Genomic DNA, 23,364 nt, shown 5'->3' with positions numbered 1-23,364 from the left:
ATCTAGGCAGAAGCAGCAAGCTCTATAGAAAAGGATTCTCCTCAGTGATGACGCCACCCTGCAATTAAATGTTTACAATGTGTCTCAGATCTCTAATGAGCTCCATACTGCCCCAGTGCCATTGGCATCCAGGCCTCTCCAAGCCATCAGCCTTTCCTCTGCCCCTCTCTATGCCTAGAAAACTACAACCACCACCTCTGCTCAAACCTCTCCTCGGCAATACAGAGCCTAACAAGCAACACCCAGTTCATGCTTTAGGCTTTTGCCCTGCAGCAGAATCTTGTCCTGCCAGGACTCCCCATAAAATCCTCAAGCAGAAGGCAGGGAGCCCTCCTTGCAGAAGAGCCACACACAGCAGAGTTGGTGACATGCAACTCAACTAAACTGAACTTTGGCCAAGACTTTCCCAGGACCAGGCTGACCTTAAAGACCCAAACCCTACCTTTAAGGGATTGGGTTTTTCAGAAGTAGAGAGTCAGGGTTGCTAGAATGTTCTGTTCTTTGCAAACATGGCATGAGAAGGGAACAGTCTCACCAGAAGGGTGCTGACAAGAAGACTAAGTGCTTGGTTTCCTCACTTGACAAACACACTGTGCCTACCTGCTTGGCTGGAAGTCTTGGGGAGCAGCTGGATTAATGTAACCAAGGCAGAGAAAACCTTGCCAGAAGTGGGTGGTGCTGAGGAAACACACAGAGCCTGGAAAGAAACCCCCACATTAAGTGACACTGAAGCTTCTTTTCTGGTGCTGAATTGCCCTTTTGCTACAGAGGCCAGAGGATGAAATGCATCCCCAACATATGTTATTAGCAGGTCTGATTTAGTTTCTGCTGTTACTTTCAGAGGATTTGGTGAAGAGACAGTAACATTAATATCACCTAATCCTTCACTCAGCCCCAGGACTCGGAGATTAACAACTGCAGGGTTTATCACATCTCTAATTCGGGGATAAATTGTATTTTCTTGTGTTGGATGAGGAGGTAATGTCCCAGAGTCATTTAATTCTTGGGAACCATTGACTTTAGAGGAACAAACTGAGGTCTCACAGCCATGAAAAATTGCTAATGGGATGAAATGAGATGACAAAAAACTATCCCTAATGAGAAAAGCAGGGTAGGAATCCCATCTCTGAGGAGGGGCAGGGCTTTGAGTCAGGCAGGCAGGGGTGCTGTGAGGCAGCAGCTCTCTTTGGTTTGATTAAGCAATCTCATCTGCTTTCATTGCATCGAATTATTTTGGCACAAAGGCTCAGCTTCCACAAAAGCATGTCCCTGCCTGGTGGGGAGGGCACATTAAGGGGAAATGTGGTCAGAAAGAAAAGGGAAGAAAGAAGAGGGGAGGGAATTTTGTATGGCAGCAGATGGGATAGTGGAATGCAGGTGATTTTTAAACAAGAAAGCACCAGACCTGTCTCCTCCTGAAGCACAGCAAGCCTTGGTTTTCAGGAGCAATCTTGTCTGCATGGACAGGAGGAGATGAAAAGCACTCCTTGCCCTGGGTGAGAAGTGAAAGGGTGTCTGGCACCTTCAAGAGGTATGGATATGTCAGTGCACACACTGGCAGTAACACCCAGCAAGGAGATCAGACTGCCCCAGAGCCCTCCACCTTAGAACTTGGGCTGTGAGCACACTTGTGCCCAGCCAAGCAATCATGAAACCAGGGGGTGGTTTTCAGCCACACTCTCTTCCTTTTTTCACTCCAACAGATGAAACCACACAGACCTGAATCAGCTTTCAGCTGATCACACACAGATTCGTTCTTTCCCCCAAGCCTAGACTATGCCCTTCTACCATCTGAGACCCTCAAGGAACCAGTTAAAGAAGAGCTGACTGCGAAACCAGCCAGGCCACCAAGTGCCTGCAGAAAAGTTCATCTCCAGGGTCAGTTGGTGGTGAAGCACTGCTGGAACTGTCCCAGGCAAAGGTTGCTTGGCACGTGACAGCTTAAGAACAGATTCCTTTCACTTTAGGTATAAAATAGCAAGTTCCAGTATTCCACACCCAAACAGCAGCAGTTGTCAGGCCCCACACATGCACCACATTATTGGGTCATGGCACAGGAGGATAAAAATCCACATTCTTCAGACCATAAATCAGTCAAACTGACTGCAGGCAGGACACCCATAGGACTGGCTTACCCTCCAGCTGCCCCCCATGGGATTGCCCTGGAGCATTCAGCACTGTGAGAACCAAGCTGCTGCCCCGGTTCAGCTGCATCCTCCTGTGTTGGGTTTCCAGGCGCTGAATGTGGATATCTCATCACACACAGAGGCACTTGCAGTGTTCTGACGCTGCGCAGCGCTTCCTTGAACAGATCCAGGCAGTCCCAAACCATTTAGCTTCTTTCTGGAAGGACTTACTCAAAATAAAGTCCTATTTTTTGTTTGAAAAACAGCCTGCCCTAAGCACTTCCTTGGGGCAAAATCATTTCATATTATCATAGCATCACAGTGTCAGTCAGGGTTGGAAGGGACCACAAGGATCAGCTAGTTCCAACCCCCCTGCCATGGGCAGGGACACCCCACACTACATCAGCCTGGCCAGAGCCTCATCCAGCCTGGGCTTAAACACCTCCAGGGACAGGGCCCCAGCCACCTCCCTGGACAACCCATTCCAGAGCTTCACCACTCTCATGGGGAAGAACTTCCTCCTCACCTCCAGCCTCAATCTCCCCACCTCCAAGAGCTTCATTCCATTACCCCTCTTTGTTCTCTTCGTTTCACTTCATGGACCTGTATTGCAAATAACTAACTAACCAACTAGGTAGGTAGGTAGGTAGGTAGGTAGGTAGGTAGGTAGGTAGGTAGGTAGGTAGGTAGGTGGATGGATGGATAGATAGATAGATAGATAGATAGATAGATAGATAGATAGATAGATAGATAGATAGATAGATAGATAGATAGATTAGATGGATGGATGGATGGATAGATAGATAGATAGATAGATAGATAGATAGATAGATAGATAGATAGATAGATAGATAGATAGATAGATAGATAGATAGATAGATAGATAGATTAGATAGATTAGATGGATGGATGGATAGATAGATAGATTAGATAGATAGATGGATAGATAGATGGATGGATGATAGATAGATGGATAGATTAGATAGATTAGATGGATAGATTAGATAGATAGATAGATAGATAGATAGATAGATAGATAGATAGATAGATAGATAGATAGATAGATAGATGGATGGATGGATGGATGGATGGATGGATGGATGGATAGATAGATAGATAGATAGATAGATAGATAAAGTGTGGGATATATTTAAACACTTCCAGGGGTGGTGACTCCACCAGATCCAGAACTGACCAAACTGATTTGCAACACCCCCACCCCCCATGAGACAGTTAATGCTCTGACCATGCCAAGATCTAAAACCCCATCACCAAAAGTGAATTCATTTGCCAGGAGGTTAAAAAAAATAATCTTAGGCCTCTATTAAATAAAAATTTCCTTGGATTTAGGTTTTTAAAAATTATGCATCTCCATTTAAAAAAATATAATCAATTCTTGGATCTATAGGCAAAAGAAAAACCCAACAGCAAAAGTGGTTGGATCTGTGTTTTCCAAACTAGATCTGCACTTTTAATCATGATTTGAGCTGTGTTTGAATAATTGTTGGATTTAGAGTCTAAAAAAGAAATGGCTCTGTGCTTTTGAAATGGTTGGAGCCATATTGTAAAAAAAAATAGTAGCTCAACCTTTAAATAATTATTTGATTGATCTGTTTTTTACATATGGGATCTATATTCTTGAAATTATTGGATTCATTTTTTTTAATATGGGATCTGTATCCTTTAAATTATTGGATTTATATTTTTTTTTAAGCTGTTGGATCTATATTTTTAAAATACTGGCTCTGTATTGAAAAAAAGAAATCAATTATTGGATCTATATTTTTAAAATATTGGCTCTGTATTGAAAAAAAGAAATCAATTATTGGATCTATATTTTTAAAATATTGGCTCTGTATTGAAAAAATAAATCAATTATTGGATCTATATTTGGATAATTCTTGCATCTATATACATTTTTTTTTTTTAAGTGTTGGACCTGTACTTAATCAATTATTGCATCTATTCCTTTTTATTATTGCTGGATCTATACTTAAAAGAATAATATTAGCTCTACATTGAAATAATTCTTGGACCTATAATGAATTCTTGGAGCTGTCTTGGAATAGTTCTTGGAGCTATCTTTGGATAATTTTTTTTGGATTTATGCTTGAATAATTCTTGGAGCTATAATCAATTCTTGGATCTATCTTTGAATAATTCTTGGATCTATCTTTGAATAATTCTTGGATCTATATTTGGATAATTTTTGGATCTATAATTAATTCTTGGATCTATCTTTGAATAATTCTTGGATCTATCTTTGAATAATTCTTGGATCTATAGTTGAATAACTTTGGGATTTATATTTCAATAATTCTTGGCTCCATAATCAATTATTGGATCTATCTTTGAATAATTCTTGGAGCTGTATCGGAATACTTTTTGGATTTATATTTAAACAATTCTTGGATCTATAATCAATTATTGGATCCATCTTTGAATAATTCTTGTAGCTATATTTGAGTAACTTTTGGATCTACAATCAATTATTGGATCTATCTTTGAATGATTCTTGGAGCTATCTTTAAATAATTCTTGGAGCTATATTTGAATAACTTTTGGATTTATATTTAAACAATTCTTGGATCTATAATCAATTATGGGATCTATCTTTGAATAATTCTTGGACCTATATTTGAATAACTTTTGGATCCATAATCAATTATGGGATCTATCTTTGAATAATTCTTGGACCTATAGCTGAATACTTTTTGGATTTATAGTTAAACAGTTCTTGGATCTGTAATTAATTCTTGGATCTATCTTTAAGTAATTCTTGGATCTATATTTGAATAACTTTTGGATCTATAATGAATTCTTGGATCTATCTTTGAATAATTCTTGGCTCTATCTTTGAGTAATTCTCGGAGCTATATTTGAATACTTTTGGTATTTATATTCAACTAATTGTTGGAGCTATCCTTTGTGAAGCACTGGATCTATAGTAAAAGGAAGCCATGGATCTATATTACCAAAACAAACACTCCAGAAAAAACCTCCCCAGGCCACGGAACAGCACAACAAAATCAATCACAAAACGCTACCAAACAAGCAAACAACAATCCCAAGGCAGCACACCCACACTGCTCGCCCAAAGGCTTTGGGGGAGGGGGGATTGTTGTGTGTGCTTTAAACCGAGGGGGAAACCCTCTAAAGCAGCTCAGATCTGGGGCAGAAGCTACCACAGCCAATTTCCAAGATCACTGCTGGTTATTAGGTGTCATGTGGAGTCAGGAGTTGCCATGGAATCCATTTGCCTCTAAACCAGCTCCTCCTGCTGGAATACTTTCTCATTATTATTTCTTTCAGCAGCACAAAAGGAGCTGGCTGCAGAGGAGATGTTATTATGTTATTTTAGGGTAAAGTTTCTCCTCTGCCTGCAATCAGAGGCGAAATTAAAACCTAAATTTCCAGCTGGATTTCTGCTGGGGCAGGGAGCTGCGTTACTGCGGTCAGCAGCACCGGGAGGGGGGAGCGGAGGGCGGGGGCAGAATCATTGTAGGCTTTTTATAGATTCAGCAAAGCAGGGAAAACAAATTATGGCTCAAGTCTGCCTTTTCAGCTGCCTTCCCACAAGGGAGAATAAATGTCATACCTGGTAGCCACTGTTTGCATTTCCCCCAAATTATCCTCCCATTACGCTTAAACTTTTCACATCTCCATACCAGTTGCTCATCACTGCTGCCCTGGCACACCATCTGCGTGCTGGACGCTGGGTTCAGGAGGCCAGGAGGAACTCGGCTTCTGGGGATGTCAGCTTCAGGAGGTGGACTTCACAGAAGCAAAAAACAAAATAAAACAAAACAGAATAGAACAAGATAAGATGGAATAAGATGAATTAAGATAAGATGAAATAAGATGAAATAAAATAAGATTAAATAAAACATCATAAAACAACATAAAACAAAAAATAAAACAAAATAAAACAGAAATAAAACAAAACAAAACAGAATAAAATAAAATAAAATAAAATAAAATAAAATAAAATAAAATAAAATAAAATAAAATAAAATAAAATAAAATAAAACAAAGCAAAATAAAACCAAACCAAACCGAGTGGCCATGCCTTCAGCCTCCTGACATGCTGATTATGGGGCTCCCATTCTTCTGCATACAATGTTCTGCTGGAGGACAATGCTGGAAAGCAACCAGCAATATTAGACAACTATGTCAGTGATTTGCAGCTTGGCACGTTAATACTCATTATTAATATTATTGTTTATTATAAACCTTGACTAGCATTGCATCTGGAAGCTCTAAACAGAAATAGGATCCCATTGTGATCGACACTGTATGGAGATAAACACAGCCCTTGCCTCCAAGAGCTTGCATTGTATGGTCCTAGCCTCGTTCACTGATCTGGGTTAGATGGATTCTTGTGGCCCTGTGGAGCCCCCCAGCCCCTCAAGGCCATCAGAGCTTCCTGTGCAACTCTCCTGCATGGAGAAGTAGCAAGCAAGCTTCCAGTGCAGGGAGCCTGAGCCTTTATAATCCCTTCCACTCCTGCCCTTTAGCAGCTGAGCTATGCCCGAGCTCCGGCAGCTCCATCATCTTACCAAACTTCTGACCCTCGTTTCTATCCCTCCAACTCTCCTGCTAGGAAATCGGAGGCAGCTCTGTAGCATGCAAGTGGCTGTGCTGTGTTGAGCTATGCGCCAGGAGCACTTTGTGCTGAAGCCAAAATTCAAACCAGACTCTGGTACATCCCAAGGTTTTGGCACATTCCAAAACCGTGGCATTAACATCACCAAGCTATTACAGGAGCAAAGCAGTGACAATTCTTGCTCATTTACCAGCTAAGTCTGCTGGGAATTACACAGAGCAAGCAAGCCCTGGAGCTTCCTCCCTTCAGCTGCAAGCAGTGGACACTCCTCAGGAGAGGCACTGCAAGGAAAATGTCCTTTTAATAGGCTCTGGCTTCAGCTGGTTCCAGCCAGCTGTGGCATTATGTAAACGGAGTCCCACCATCAGTGAAGAATAGTCAGAATCCAGGGGTTAGAGAAAACTTTTCAATAGTGAGGCAAAACTTAAATACAATAAAAGTGAATCAGGGGCATATGCCAAGCCTGGGGAAATGCCCCCACCCCTAAGCAACCACTTGAATAGAGCCTGAATTGCCTTGGGAAACACCCCCACACCCCTTTACTATAGCCTGAAATAGGTTAAATCTGGGTTCAGTCCTACAAGCCTGGGGTTGTTTCCCTGTCTGCCCCTTCCAATGTAGGCAGCAGATCCCAGAGTGGAGACATCATCTGCTTGGCATCACTTGTGAAGGAAACGGTCACAAAGCCAGTTCAGAGGGCAGCTGCAAACAGCATCATAGCATGGTTTGGGTTGGAAGGGATCTTAAAGATCATCTAGTGCCAGCCCCCTGCCATGGGCAGGGGCACCTCCCACCAGCCCAGGTTGCTCAAGACCTCATCCAGCCTGGCCTTGAACACCTCCAGAGAGGGGACACCCACAGCCTTCCTGGGCAGCCTGTGCCAGTGTCTCACAATCTTCAGTGTAAAGAATTTCTTTCTGCATCTATTAATCACATGGGGAAGGCAGAGGAGAGTATCTGTGAGCTTGCAGAGCACCCAGAGCTGTTCAGTGACAGAGGGATTGCCCCCAGCTCAGTGCATAATTGTGATTAAAGATCATTATTAACTATTATATTGTTAAAGCTAATTAAAGGTATCTCATAAAGATAATTAGACTTGTAACCACAAACAGGGGTGAGACTAAAACAGGTAAAGCTCCAAGTAAAATCCACACAGGGAACACTTCCCACCTTGCCTTACAACAGAGCTACACAACAGGCACCAGCTCTGGAGCTGCCAGACAGCCTCACACCCTGCGTCCCTCATTTTTGAGTCTGATGAAGCTCTTCTCTGAGGTGAGGGGAGGCTGAAGGCAGAGTTTCAGAGCAGCAGAGGAGGGTGGTTCCTCTTGCTATTGATTTCAGCTGAAACAGCTTGTGTAATTTTGAGGCAAAGGGTGTCCTCGAGGTGGGTTGAGCTGCTTTCCTCCACTGAAACAAAGCAGTGCTGCAAGTCTGTCTGCAACCTCTGCATTCCCAGGTTGATGGTAAGAATGGATCTTACTACTTTGGGCATTATTCTTTGGGGTGCTGAAATTTAAACAGACTTCTGCTGACAGATTTTCCCCCGACTAATGAAGTAACTTCTTTGCTAATGAAAGCCAGGCCTCCAGAAAGGAGATTTCCGTGATGGCAAGGGGCTGGAGGAAGCCTGACGCAGCTCCAGCTCCACCAGCGCACGTGAGCACAGACCTCAGGTGCTACCCGAGGGCTGGAGGAGAACTGCCTCCCAGGGAGGTTCCTCCTTCCATGAAACATAGGATCATGAAGCATAGATCATAGAATCACAGGTTTCTTTCAGCTGGAAAAGCCCTTTAAGCTCATCTAGCTCTACCAAGTCTGGTGCTAACCCATGGTGCCCATCAGCACCGCATCTCTGTGTCTTATAAGCAGCTCCAGGGTCGGGGATTCAAACACCTCCCTGGGAAGCCTGTTCCAGTGTTTGAGAACTTTTGAGGCAGCTTATTTTGCTTCCCTGCCACCAGCCTGTACCAGGGCACAGCCCTTGCTGGGACACTCTTGGTTTGGGACAGGGAGAGTGAAATCCAACTGGGAAAGTCCAAGCAAAAGAAATAACATAAAAGTCTTCCCCATCATCCCTTTAGCAATTGATCAGCACTGAGATCTCTTCTCAGGCTGCTCTTCTCCAGGCTACAGAGGTCTCTCAGCCTCTCCTCATAAGAGAGATGCTGGAGTTTCCTCAGCATTTTTGTAGCCCTCACTGGATTATTTCAATAGTTCCTTGTCACTCTGGAACTGGGGAGCCCAGAACTGGAGACAATACTACAGGGCAGAGTAGATGGATAGGAGAACCTCCCTTGACCTGCTGACCACACTCTTCTTCAGGCACTACAGGGAACCATTGGCCCTCTTGGCCAGGAGGCCACATTGCTGGGTCAGTGAGGAGGGCAGGTCCAACCCCAGGCAGATGAATACAGAAAAAATAGAGGAAGGAGAAGTACAATCCCCCTCTCCCTGCTTCATTCATCCCCAGCCTGGGGGCTGCACTCCGGGTGAGGGGGCACTCATTGGGACATGGAGACAACATGAGGAGTGTCCAGCCCAAGGCTGAGGGGTCAGGGTGGGGCTGGGTGTGGTGTCCCCAGGAAGCCTCCCCCTGAAATGCCTGAGGCAGGGGCTCGGTTTTGTTGGGGGAAAGCACACAACTGGTGCCAGAGTAGCAGCCCCTGTGTGGAGGAGACCCCGTGGGAGACAGCAAGGATGCAGGGTGGAGGTGCCCAAAGCCACATCCCCAGCAACAGGCACCAGTGTGGCTGGGGGAGGGGGGGACAGACCCGGGGCAGCACCATCCCAGAACAAGAGAGGAAAAATGAAACAAATCATGCAGCAGAAATGAATGCCAGGGCTGAGCAAGATGTCTGTGGAGATACAGGGAGGGCAGGAAACACTTTTTGAAGTTTCTAGCTTCTTCAAAGTCGATTCCCAGTCCCACATCCCTCCCAAACATCCCTTCTGAGGGCATCTCAGCTCACTTCAGTCCATCAGGCTCCTTTGGGAATGCAGAAGGGGGGAAAAAATGTGCCTGGGGGGTAATTGCTCCTGATCATAAAGTAGCTGTTGGGATGGGGGAGTGCTAAGCTTTCTTTCATATTTAGCTTGTGTTTCCATGCCCTGCTCCACGCAACAGCAAGGAGGCTTGACCTGTGATCATTAGCAGGAGTGTCTCCACTAAGATAAGGGCTAAAAGTTACTGACCTCTGACTCCACTGGGGAAATGAATATAAATCATCTCCTTCCATTTATGCCAAAAACAATAAAACTGAAATGAGTGTGTGGTCAAGAGATGTGTGTGTGTGAGTGAGTGTGTGAGTGTGTGAGTGTGTGTCCGTGAGTGTGTGTCCCTCCTACGGAGCATCTCTTTAAAAAGTCTACATATACAGTGCCAAAAAGCCTTTCAAAGAGTCAGTGGCAAGGGGGAGCAGCCGTGGTGGTGCTGGAGTGCTCTAATTTCGCGATGTTTCTGTGAATATTTTTAAGAGGTGCATTCGGAATCGCTTGGATCTGAGAGCTACCATCCCAGGGTCTCTTAACTATTTCCTGGGTGTAGTCAGAGAATCGGCTCTCCCCTCGTCCCGCTCCTAATGACATTAGCAAAAGAGCAGGAATGAAGTACCTAGAGCATGGCTTGAATCTTGGAGGTTAAGATCTAGATCAGTTAAAACATATTAATTGCTTCTGAATGGTCTCAAAGAGCATTTGCCATCTATATTTATGTCAATAAAGCCTTGATGAGGGCACGGATGGAAATTCACATCACACTCCAATTCACCAGAGGGTACCCGAGTGCCTGTGTCTGGGAGTTCCTGGTCTCTTCAAAAAGCGGTCTGGGTGTGCAGGAGCCTGAGCACCCGCAAAGCTGTGCCCCTCTGCCCGAGGGGAAGGCATCCCGTGGGAAGCGGTGCGGCGCCGGTGCGCTCGCTTGAGCCCGCGGGTCCTTGCGAGGTCGGGTCGTGGCGTGGCGCCGGCACAGAGCCGGGGGAGGGGGGATGGGTTTGGCGTGCCTGCCTGTCCCTTCCTAACACCAGGCTGATGTGGGGTTTTTTACGCAATCATGGAACTGACTCTGGTGGCTAATTCGCTAATAGTTACCTTCTCACAACGCCCTCAAGAAAGCGGCGTGTAAGCTGCTTATGCTTGAGAAGATTTTTCTCTCTGCCTAAGAAAAGGCCACTTTGTTTTTGAGGAGGGGGTTAGCAAACGTTAAGAGTTAAAAATCATTTAATAATCTCAGAGTGCGCCAGAATGTGCCGCAGGAGAAACTGGATCGGTCTTGTCTTACAGGGAAGTGACCCGGTGGGGTTTTGATTTCTTCTCCCCCATCCCTGTTTTGATTTACACAGTTCTCTCCACCCCCCAGCCCTTTCTCCGCACGCACACACACTCTGCACTACAGGCTGCAGAATGTGCCTGCTCACACAAGTTTTTCTGCTACAGGGACTTGGAAACCTGTCTGTGAAACGCTTTGTTTTCACCCCACCTTTCTTCGGAGAGCCCATGTTATTGCGCGTCTTTTGCAATCTAATCGGGCTGCTGCACCCGTTTATTCAGTTTGCCCAATTTTCTCTGTTTTCCAGAGTATTCTCAAGCAAAAATGGATACGTCCGAATTCTGTGAAGGAGGTCTCCCGGCCCCCTTCCTCGGTGACCCGGCCCGCGGTGCCGCCGAGCCGCTCCGTCCCTGCTTCAGATAAGGCATGGGGAGGACACGAGGGACTCCCCCCTGCACCTCCCAGGGCTCAGCCACTCCGCTCGCAGGTGTCCCCAAGGCGCCGGCAGCACTCTCGCTGTTGTAAAGCCTTCTCCGACGGCGGAGTAACTGCGGTGGGGTCAGCCCGTGGCTGTGCCTCCACTTTGTGTCTTAAACAGCACCGTGTACCCCCAACCCGGCACCGAGCAGCCTCAGTGGTGTGTGGTGGTGGCCTCGCTGCACCCACGGCGAGTGACAGTGGGTAGAAAGACCACGGATTTATCTGCTGTGGGCTGCCTTGCTCGGTCCCTGCAGCAGGGCAGTGCAGCTCTCATCTCCGCTGTAAGAAGTAGCGTATTTTCAGGACAGAAATCAAGGTTTACGTCTCTGAAACGGCCCCCAAATCCCCCCATCATTCGGGAACTGCCTCTGGAGAACTGCTGGGAAATGTCCCCTGACCCCACGCCAGTCACTCCGTAGCGCAGGGACTTTCCCCACGGTCGGTACAACTTGGCAAGGTGAATAATCGCCTTCCGTGCTCTGCTCCCTCCACACCTTGGGCACTATCTACCGTGGCATTCACATATCAAAAATCTACACGGGGGGCTCGTCGAGTCCAAGCTCCCCGGGCTCCTGCCACTGTGGGAACCAGGACGGCCGCTGACACCCAGCGGGAAGCAGACCGAGTCCCGGTAGAGCGGGAGAGCTGCCGCCTTCAGCGGGGCTGTGTGGGCTTGGTCAGGGGGATGCTCACCCACCTTCCCTGCTCTAAATTAGGAGAATGTATCCTACTGGTTTCTTTATTTTTCCCAACCCGAGGGTGTTATAAAGGACATTCCCTGCGGCTCACGGTGACAAATAACTCGTGAGCTACCTGACTGCGTTAGGCCAGTTGTTGCCCATATGTCTAAATACCCTGCGACAGACGTCAGGGGCGTTTAGAGAGAGAATTACCTCAAATGAAAACCAGAAGGAAGATGCTGGGTGTTTTCTTTTCTCCTTTTTTTCTCTTCTTCTCCCCTCCTAAACCCACTTTACACCTGATGGCAGTAAGGCGCAGGAAACATTTTTTGACAAAGCGATCGTTTAAACAGCATAACAGAGGAGGGGAGAGGGGTGGTTATTATGTTTTCGTTCTTTATCTCTCTCTTTCTTTTCTTCTTTCTCTCCTTCCTTCCTTTTTTTCTTTCCTCCTTTCTTTCCTTCTTTCTCTTCTACTTTCATATTTCCTCCTTTTTTTCCTTCTTTATCTCCTTCTTTCCTCCTTTCTTTCCTTCTTTCCTCCTTTCTTTCCTTCCTTCCTCCTTTCTTTCCTTCCTTCCTCCTTTCTTTCCTTCCTTTTCTCCTTCCTTCCTTTTTTTCCTTTCCATCTTTCGTTCCCTCTTACCTTCCTTCCTTCCACACCTTCACTGAATGACTCGTGCTCCTGTCTAACAACGGGTCGCCTCGGTAAACAAAACAATCAAAAGAACATTTGAGGCTAGGTGGATTCATTTCTCTGCTGCTCGTAGGCGCCTGGACACCCAGAGGAGTTGTTGAACGCCTCTCCTTCCATCCTTCCTTTATTTACCCAAATGAACACAGGGAAAGCCGTTAAGCGAAGGGAGATTTAAGGTGATAAGCAGCAAAGCTGCAGCCCTCCGTGGAGCAAAAGGGACATTGCGCTTCCAAGGCTATTTTAGTGGTTTGGGATTTCTTTCTTTCTTTTTTTTTTTTCTCCCCACATTTTTCTTTCTAAAACCTACATCATTTCTTCTTCCTCGAAGTATCCCGACGGCTGCATCGCCAGCACAATCTCGTTTTAAGCAACTATTTTAGCTGAACTCTCTCACGGAGTGGTTTGGCAATGATTTCAGGCTTTTGAGGGTCCCTTATGGTTTCAGGGGAGACTCCACCACCCCGCCAGGTGTTCTCCATCCACTCTTTTTAGGAGCAAGCAGTTTTAAGAGCTGCTTCTGTTGGGTTTGTTTTTTTGGGGTGGTTGGGGATTTTTTGTTGCCAGGGGACTAGGGACATCAGGAGTAGTCCCACTCAACGTGAATGAAAGACCCTGCCACCACCTCGTTCCACATCGACTTTGCGGGCAGTTTGAAAGTACCTCTGTCTCCTCTTGCAGGAGGATTGAGTTTGGGGTAATTTTTGTTCTTTTTTGGTCTGTTTGAAGGATTGATTGTGGGTTTTTTCCAGAGTGTAACAAGAAGATTTGTTGATGTTTTTTATTCTCCCTTCTTCTCCCCACGACACCCTGCAAGTCGGCTCACGTTGTCCCACAGCGCATCACCCCTGGGCTGAACCGTACCCCCTTAAGGGAGAGGTGAAAGGGTGTGACAGGGGACGCGGCTGCAGCTTATTTCTCCTAAAAACGACCACTTTCTCGGGGGCAGTTAATTTCCCTCGGGGGGTTGGGCGGGGGGACAACAAAACAGCCGATCCTCACAACCCACAGCCCCCAGGGGAGTCCGGAGAGTCGCTTGGATGGCGATGGCCCCCAAAACCCCAAATAAATAACAATAAAGTGGAGCGGGCCAGTACGCACCGAGGGGAGCGGGGAGGGACATCGCGACCTCCCCCTCGGGGGAAAGAGGGAGAAAGAGGGGCGGGGGCCGTGCCCGGTCTGTCGTGACGTCATGGTACCTCCACCAATGAACTGCCGTGCGCTGGGTGGTGGTAGCCAATAGGAAGCGAGGTGGGTCCATGAGTGGCATTAAGGGAGGGCTTGGCCGGAGGGGCTACGATAAGGGGGGGTGTGGAGGGTGGGGGGGGGGGCTAGGGCAGAAATGAAGTTGTACTAAAAGGGCTTTTAGCCATCAAGAAGTTATTAGGCATTTCTCAGCCGCAAATTAGGGATTCTTCATTAATAGCGAGCGCGCCCCCCCACCGCCACCCCCCCCACCCCTACTTACCCCACCCCCCCGTTATGCGAGAGAGGGAGAGCCTGGGAGCCGATAAAGGGGCTGGGGAGGCGGCAATGTCTGTCTGCCGTCGGTGTCAGGAGCAGTGACAGGCGCAAACTTTTCCCCGTGCCATTAATGAGCCAATTAAAGAGTTGGGCTCCTCACCCCGGGAGAGCTCTCCGCAGGCTGCCGGGCTCAGGGACTCAAGGTAGGTACAAACCAGCAGATCACAACCCACCCACAAACTGCCCGCCTCAGCGAGGATCCTCAGGGATGCGGGGGACAAGGCCGGTGGAAAAAAAAGAGGGGAAAAAATATAGTTTGGTTAGGGAAAATGTGATGTTATGGAGGGGGTTTCGGGTGTGGGGTAAGGGTGAGCAGAGCATGGTTCTCCTGGCTGGGGTGCAGTTGGGATAGGCAGAACATCACCCTCCCACCGCTCGTCGATTCCAGGTGGGGAGTGAGGGAAGCAGAACAGAGAAGAGTAAAAATAAAAGGGGAAAAAAAAAAAGAGAGAGAGAGAGAGAAGAAGAAGAAAAAAAAAATAGGGGAGGGGAATAGATAGAGGGGAAAAAAAGAAACAAAGACAGGGGAGGAAAGGAAGAAAGGGGAGGAAAAGAAAGACAAAAGAATGGCAACAAAACAGACACACACACACACAAAAGAAGCATAACAAACAAATAAAAAAGGAAAAGAAAAATAAGGGGGGAAGAAGGGGTGAGTAAAAAGGGGGAGGAAGGGGTAAAAATAAAGAAAAAGCAGAACTACTCTGGGTTAGGAAACGCTTGCCCTGATGCGGGGCCGGGGAGAGTCGAGCCTGGGGGAGCGCGGGGCGAAGGGGCCGGCGCAGCACCGAGAGCAGCCGGTAACTCCTCCGCCTCTGCCGGCAGCCGGGGACTGGTTTCCTTCTGGCCCATGCAGCCCACACCTGGGCTGGGGGTATGAGAGCTGTGGGCGGAGGGTGCGGGGCAGGCTGCTCCGCGCTGCGCTGGAGGGGAAAAGAGACTTTTTGGGGGGCTGTTTGGTTTTTTTTTCTTTTTATTTTCCCCCTTTCCTCTCTGGTGGGAGCAAACACAACCTACCCCAGCTGGAGCCTTGGCTGCTGGTTATTATTTCCCGCAGCTCCTCGTTGTGTCCCGGCTCTCTCATCCCAGGACTTGCTGTTGTCTTCACAGAGACTCCCGGGAAGTCACCCAGCGCCCTGGGAAGCCGCGTTTCGGGGCTCGGATTGACAGCGGATCACGGGAAGAAACGGGATTATGATGAGGCTCTGCCGAGGAGCTTTGCTGCCCGCCATGAGTAGGAAAAAAAGGCCAGAAACACCTCCTTTGGTTGCTGTGTGGTGCCGCAAGCTTCTAGCTTTTTAATTTTAGATATATATTTTTTTTTCCCCTGCAATTGCTTGGAGTTTCTGAGCTGCAATGGATAAATGCCTTTCTCCGTCCGATTGACTCTGCTTTCAGAGAATTATTTTAATTATTATTTTTTTCCTAAGAACACCTCTCTGGTCTTCAATTTTTGTTTGCATTCTGCACAGCTGAACGGCGTGAGAGCAATGGCCGCGCTCAGAATAACAGCCTGATGCTCCGGAGAGATGAAACGCAGCTGAAAGTTTCCCTTCCGCCTTTGGATGAGTCTCTGGAGTTTAAATTGTAGGAAGAAAGGGGGGAAAAAAACATCATGAAAGAGAAGTCCAAAAATGCCGCCCGGACTAGACGGGAGAAAGAAAACAGCGAATTTTATGAACTGGCTAAGTTACTACCCCTGCCCTCCGCTATCACCTCGCAGCTGGACAAAGCATCCATAATCAGACTCACCACCAGCTATTTAAAAATGAGGGTGGTTTTTCCAGAAGGTAGGTGGGAATGCTCGTCGGCCTCTACTTCTATTCCCATTTAGGTGTTTCTTGTCGTTTTTACTTAAAAAAAGCCCAGAGGTAAATGGCGTGGAGTGGTGTGCTCGGAGGCAGGGCGCTCTCCGCTCTCACTTTTCTCTGGCGTAAATACTTTGCCGGCAGGTTTGTCTGCGGACTTAAGGTGCTTTTGTCAACACTTGAAGGCACTGAGCCTTGCTAAAGCAAACAAGGGTTTGCTTCCCCCCCACCCAGCCCAGTCTCCCCCAGTAAGATGTGCTTGCCCCGCCAAGCACGTGTGTGGAGAAAGAGGGGGCGATTCACCCCTATTTATAGTCGGGCTATGGGGGGAGTTAATATATGGGTAAATATTTACATAAGTCTATGCAAAGTCCTCAAGGCTTAGTTCAAGTGTGGAGCGAAGGTGCGGTGTACAGGTAGGGCACACGCCTGCCCGCACACACACACAGAGCCTAAATAAATACGGCACCCAACCGCATCGCCAATGCCGTGGGGCTCGCCCTGAGCATCCCTGGGGCGGTTTGGGGGCCTCAAGCGACCTCGGAAATTTTTAGCAATCGCTTTGTACTGCGCCGAGTCTGGGCCTGATTCTCTTCCATGGTCAATCAACTTGGGATTGACTTCCACTGCCCTGCCTGTCCAGCAATAGCTGTGTCCTACCTCGTGTTCTGCTTTGGAGCAGAATTAGGATTTAAACTCAGTGTCTTGGGGCTTCTAGAGTGGCTGCCAAGAAAAACAAACAGCACAGAAAGTTATGAGGGTCGGGATAAAGTTGTTCTGCGTTCTCACTTTGTTGCTTTTATGAGGGGAAGGGGGAGGGAAACAAAACAAAACATCAAACCCACTTCGTGAATCTTTTATTTAGGTCAATTCGATTAAGAGAGGAGAGAAAAAGCATTAAAAGCTTTTGTTGTTGTTGTTTATATTTTCGTCCCACACCCCTCCAGTAAAAAAACAAATGCCGTGTCTTTTGTTGGAAGGTGTTCAGATAAGACAGTAACAGAGCCGCTTCCCCCTGCGCCTCCCGTGTCTGTACCTCGAGCTGGGTCGGTCTGCCTGTCTGTGTTGTACAAATCAAGAGTGGCTACAACGGCCTGCCTTGGTTTTGCTTTGGGCTTGGGACCGCTCGTTCTGTCGTTTGGGTTTGTTGATGGTTTTTGGTTTTGGTTTTCAACCTGATCGAGTCTGGTAACCGCCGGTCCTGATTCCACTTTTAAAAAGTGAATTATGCAACCGGAGGCTCCTTTGGACTCGAGGTACCCACCACGGTCGTGTAAGAAGGTTTATACTTGGAGTCCCCGGCAGTAATTTTTAGTCTAGCGTATCTTGCAATAGTTTGTTTAAACAACCTTCCATACCTCCCAGTCACATAGAGCTGAGGAAAGGAACAAATGAATCCTTTAGAAAATTAATGCTAATAACAATTAAAGGTCATCAAGCCACTTCATTGCGCTCTGCCACCTTGAAGATCATTATGCGGGACACTTTCAATTGTCCTTTATATTGTCTGCGCATACTTTATAAAAATAAAGCTATGGCAAACTCCGATGCCCGTGATGTTCCTAAAAGGATTATTAGCAATGATTTGTCAACTCCTGCGGTCTCAGTGGGCTACCTTTCTGCGTGATTTCCAGCAGGTCTCGTCAATTACTGCTGCCTATGTAGCGGGTTGTTTGATCAGAAGAAGCATATGGTGTTGCTTGTAGGCTGTGAGTAATCACGAGAAGAGAAGAATAGCTGATCCCCGTTCCTCGGTGGCCGCGCTGGATGTTTGAATGCCCTGGGGAACCCTGCGGCCAAGTGCGCCAGGGCCGGGGCCGCTGCCGCCCGCCGCCGATGCTAATTCGAGCACGGAGACCGAGGGGGCGGCTGAGCCTTGGCAGCCTCATTAAAGCCAAACTGCGAATTAAACAGAATGGCAGCGAGCAGGCACCAAAAGGGCTCGACCCTCCCAAACTTGCTGCGGCCCCAGCCCTCGGGGCCGCGCACCCTGCGTAGGGCCGTGGCCCTGCCGGGATCCCCTTCCCACGCACCTCCGAGGTGGAGAGAGAGCGCACCCCGGCCTGGCACCAGAGCGGCGGGTTACCCGATGTCGCGATTAATCACGACCCACTCGCTCACGAGAGGCGTCCTGGCGCTGCTGCCGTGCGGAACCCGACCCTGGGGTTTCTCCCCGCAACCTCGGGGAGCGGCGGAGGCTCCAGGAGCGGGGCTGAGGGTCCCCGTGCAGATGTCTTTATGCGTCGGCCCTTTGGGGTTGTTCCCGGGAAGGGGGGTGGGGAGCTTGGTCCCTCTGTGGCCCCAGCCAGAATAAAAGGAGTCATTGCTTCGCTGGGAAGAGAGGGCAGGTAGTGGGAGCCGGGGAAACTATGTCCCCAAAGGAAAAGCCGCTCTGAAAGGCAGGACAGCGGTGCTGGATAGATTTACTGGAGGGAGGGTTGCGGCGGGGGTGGGGGTGTTCGTTTGCTTGTTTTTCTCTGGGGAGGAGAGCAATACGAGCATGGTGACAGGCTCCATGGTTTGGGCACAGAGCTGGAGGTGGGCAGCAGGAGGCTCGGCAGCACGGCGGCGTCCTGTCATCCACTCGAAGAGATGCTGGAGGAGCCAGGATAGAGAAGCGCTGTTGCCCTTCTAGTGTTTAACTCATCCCTCTTCCCGGCACCAGAGCGAATTTCCAGCTGCCCGGAGAGTGTCTGGTTGGGGGACTGCTTGTGAGCGCTCACGGACAGGAAGATCTACACGCGGGGCGGAGGACAGGGGGACAGGCAGAAAGAATCAGGGCGCCTTTCTCTGTGTGCTTTTATTTTTAGGTCTGAAGGGTTCATCTGGGAGAGAGGAGGCCGGTAGATTCCGACTCCGGTTTGGAAACAAGAGAGTTTTCTAGGAGTAAAATGCCAGGAGAGCCGCACAACAAATAATCTTGGTACCGTTTCCATCTCACATCCAGAAATCTAAACACAAATCAGTGCTACCAAATAAAATGGATAAACCGAGCAGAGCCTTCCCCCCCCACCCCCCTCCAAGCGAGCTCCTTCTCTTAACGGCTGTGTAATACTTACAAGCTGTTGAACTGCCTGGGCTGTTCTCTCTAGCCCTGATTTCACTTTACTGGGTCCCCGGAAGATTAAATCTGTCAAGGGCAAGAAGTGTTGAGCGGCTTAGGTAGTTCGTATTATTTCAGTGCTAAAACTCTTCTGTCTCGGGAGGAGAAAACCTAGCAGCCTGCTTTGGGAAAGGCTGAGGATCGTTGGGGGCAGTAAAGAAGATATTATTTCTTTAAGGAGATTTTGTTTTCTTTTAAAAGCAGAACTTCCTGATAAATTAAAGCCTCAGTTAATGGTAATTTAAAAACAAATCCTACAATTGCGCTTTAACATGAAATAATTAATAGCAAGAAACGAAGCATATATATATCTATCTATCTACATATATATATGTAATCTATAAATAAATCAGAAGTCAAAGAGCTTCCTTCAAAAACAATCTGATCACTGTAACTAGCGAGGTAATTCTTCCCTGACCCTCCACAGTATCCAAAATGAAGGGGGGGGGGGGGGGGGGGAAACCCAACCCTAAAACACCCCACCCCCCAAAAAAATACCCCAAACGCAAAACCAACAACAAAGCAAAAAGCAAAATTGAAAACGGCACAAAACAAAATGCAAACAAACAAAAAATCCTCAAAACAAAGACACAAACAAAGCCCCAAGTGGCACAATGAGCAGAGTTTTGGTTGTGTGGGTTTGTTTTGGGGGGTTTTGGTTGTTGTTGTTCTTGGTGTTTGTTTTCTTGGAGGTTTTTTTGGTTGGTTGGGGTGGGGTTTTTTGGGGGGTTGGGGTTTTTTGTGGGGTTGGATTTTGGTGGCGGGTTTTGGGTACTTTTTCTGGTGTTTGGGTTGGATTTTTTGGGGGGGGTTTGTTTGTTGCGTTGTTGGTTGGTTTGGTTGATTGGGTTTTTTTGCGAGCTTTTGCCCCTTTCCCTTTTTTTTCCAGTAGGACTATTTTAAGGGTCCTGTTCTCTTTCCGTGAGCAGAGAAGGGAACAGGAGGGTTCGTAGTCCCTGTGCTAGTGGGGATTGATCATTTCGGCACCCAGAAGGGCTTGATTTTTTTCGAGACAAAAAGCAGAGGAGGCTCTGTTTACATAAACTTCGCCGAATCAGGATGGTTAACATTTCAATATCCAAACCCTTAACCTTGTTTTATTTTAAAGGGGGGGGGGAAGAGATCAACGGGGGGAGGGGGGGGGGGGGGGGAAGAAAGAAAGAAAGAAAAGGGGAAAAAAGGAATCCGTTTCCCACGTGGCTAGGTGATTTAATGCTGTTTTTCTTACTGGCGAGGGAAATGATTGAGCATTAGGTTTCAGTGTTTATTTTCTTACAGAAGTTTTTCTCATTTAAGCTGCAGTTTACTCTCTGTTTAATTCCGGTTTTGATGTGAACTTAAAACGCGAAGCGTACAACCGAACTACTAACGTGATCGTTGGAAAAGGAGATTTATGTGTTAGAAAGAATGCTAAGTGAGATGGGGTGCTGGCGGGGGGGTGGAAATCGTAATTTCTTTCGAAACTTCCTCTTCCTTTTGAGTAGCATAGAACGGTGGTCATGCTGGAGGATAGTTTTGAAGCGTGTGTTCCAAGTGCGTTGGTCTAATTCCTTCCCAGTTTCCTCAGAATAGGGAGATTTAAACCTGCGTCTTCTGTAGAAGCGAAGAATTAGTCGCGCTCGAGATTTCCCTTGATTTTTCAGCCTGTTTTCTGTCTTGCTTTGCTTTGTTTTGTTGGGTGTTTTCCCCCCCTCCTCTCTCCAATCTGACCACGGTTCCGTTTGTTTGCATTTCAGAGCGCAATCCCGTTATCCCGCGTGTGCCAAAAACGCTGGGATTTCCTTCAATCCCGGCATTATTTCCGCTACCATTTTCTTAATAGGGTTGTTTGTTTAGGCTGTTTAGACGACAGGACTTTCCCTCCCTATTATTATTTTGGTATCAAGAAAGCGGGATGTTAACTTCTCCCTGCTTCGAGGGAACGCATGTGATTTACCGAGATAATAAATCTTTACAAACCCTTGCTAATGGCCTCCGCAGGCAGTTAGAAGTGAGCAGCGCTTCATCCCCACCCCCCCTTATCTTCATATTTTTACTTATTTTTAAATATCTTATTCCATTTAACCTGAACCCTCCGCTGGCGACCCACTCTTTCACAGAAGCCTCATTTGGCTGAGATTTGGAGCCATCATTAACCACTGCTTGCTAAATTAACTGAGAAATCAGCCACGTCGGGCGCTGGGAGATGGCAACGCGGAGCGCTGGCGGTAGGCGATTTAATTACATGGTTAATCGAATCAAGCTAATTCCTCCGTACAACGTCCAGTTGCCTTTTCGTTTGGCGGTGATCGGGACGTGCAGCTCCTGTTCCTGCCGTTCCGGGGCTTCTATTTGTCAATTTTCCCTAGGCAGCGAGGGAAAACGACCCGTCTTGAAGATGGGAACAGAATACACCCACCTTGAAGATGGGGACCGAGCTGCTCCCTCTTCCCACACAACCCTCCGTGCCCCACTTCTTCCCGCAGCAGTAGTGCCAGGAAGGGGCGATAGGGAAGGTGCTACTCTAACCAGCTGCCCAGGGAGGAGGTGAAATGCCTGTGGCCCTCCTTCAAGCTTTAAAAGCGGCTTCGCCGAGCAGGTTGAGAGGCAGGGAGGGGAGAGGGGGCCCCAATCCCTTCTCAGTCTCCCTAGCTCCATGGGGACCGGTCTGCCTCAGGGGTAGGCACAGGAGGGGCGAGCAGCGGGTGCGGAGGTGCTTTGCGGGGTCAACATCCCGGGCGAGCTGCGCTCCTCCACCTTGAATGGACAGAGAGCGGCTGTTAAAAAGGCAAAAACCAAACGCACCGGAACAAAAGCGAGACGGCCCGGGATCGGGGCGAGCCCAGGAGAGAGGGGGGGACGGGGGCGTTTTAGGAAGCGTCTAGAAGCGTAACGGCGGTGGAATTCCTTGGAGCCGGCTCAGCCAAAGACTCCGCTGCTGCCCCAGTGGCCCCAGGCTAGCCCCCTGAGCCTCTTCCTGCCCTCAGCGACAGAACAAAACTCCGCCAGGGAAGCCCCGGCCCCAAGCCCGCATCCATCCGGCTCTGCCGGCCCTAGCCCCCCCCCACCCTCGTGCCTGTGTCTCGCCTGGGCAGTGCGGCCAGGCAGGGCTCAGAGAGATGTCCCTAGGAGGGGGGGTCCCTAAAGGCTGGAGGGAGCTGCCCACTCAGCCCTGGCCCCTAAAGAATCTTGAGCGCGGGCTGGGCTCAGCACTAAGTGCTTTTGTTTTTTTGAAGGAGTAGCGGGGGGCTTCAAATCGCCCTCGCCACGGTTGTTTTCGCCCCCGTGAACGCGGGTTCCGCGGGGGTTCCAGGAGGGGTTGTCCGCTGGGGAAGCGCAGTGGCCGCTTTGAAAAGCCGGCAAATCAACACAGCAGATAAGGGCTTGTATCTTCTGGCCATCCCATTCCCACCACCCCCCCCACACACACCACACCACCCCTTTGCTCTTGCCAGACAAAGGAGGGGGTCGAGGTGGGTTCTACACTGCAGTTTCTCGGCAAGAAATAAATAACCCAGAGATCTGCCAGGGCCAAGGAGCTGCCCGGGCCTCCTAAAATTTCATTTCCCTGCTCTTGCCTCTTCCCCTCTTCCTTCGTCTTTCTTAGATCAAATTAGGAATGATTTGGGATCCTCTTCCCCACTTCCGTGGGACAGAGATGCTTCTTGCGCCACTGTCGACGCTGGGTAGGGACGATGCCCACCCAACCCCTCCATTGGCTGCATCAAGGCTCGCATCAATCAAGGGAAGGAGAGGGCCAGCACATCCTCCAGCCGTCCCGGGGGGCAGGTGGGCGGTGGGGACCAGTGTGCAGGGCGCCAGGGGCGGCCGCGCCTGGGGGAAGACATCTTCCACGGACCCGCCGGTGAGGCGGACCCATGAAACCGATGGAGATGCTTTTTGGTGTGGAAAGGGAAGTGGCTTTTCCACTGGGAAGTGCTGGGGGAAACGATGAGTCAGCACGCTGGCTGCGCGCAGGATCCGCGCAGACTCTGCGCACCCTGTTAGGTAACGAGGATATTGTTCACAAAGTAAGCAACAGCGAAAATGCCTCCCCCCCTCCCCCCCCCCTTTTATTTTTTGTTTCCTTTTTATCT

At 48.4% G+C, this 23,364-nt stretch overlaps 1 protein-coding gene across 1 annotated transcript in view; it reads left to right on the top strand.

Moving 5' to 3' along the window:
• The first annotated feature begins 14,360 nt into the window (after positions 1 to 14,360).
• Positions 14,361 to 23,364, top strand: part of SIM1 (SIM bHLH transcription factor 1) — a 50,827-nt gene continuing 41,823 nt past the window's right edge. The window contains exons 1-2 of the mRNA XM_068160440.1: positions 14,361 to 14,520; positions 15,488 to 16,167. Of these exons, the coding sequence (XP_068016541.1) occupies positions 15,993 to 16,167 (175 nt within the window). The 5' untranslated portion in view covers positions 14,361 to 14,520; positions 15,488 to 15,992. The remainder of the gene's footprint in view (positions 14,521 to 15,487; positions 16,168 to 23,364) is intronic.

Source organism: Melanerpes formicivorus, unplaced genomic scaffold, assembly GCF_026170545.1.
Source record: "Melanerpes formicivorus ecotype bairdi unplaced genomic scaffold, bMelFor1.0.p_v2 SCAF_50, whole genome shotgun sequence".
Lineage (NCBI taxonomy): Eukaryota > Metazoa > Chordata > Aves > Piciformes > Picidae > Melanerpes > Melanerpes formicivorus.
This window is presented reverse-complemented; position numbering and strand designations above follow the sequence as displayed.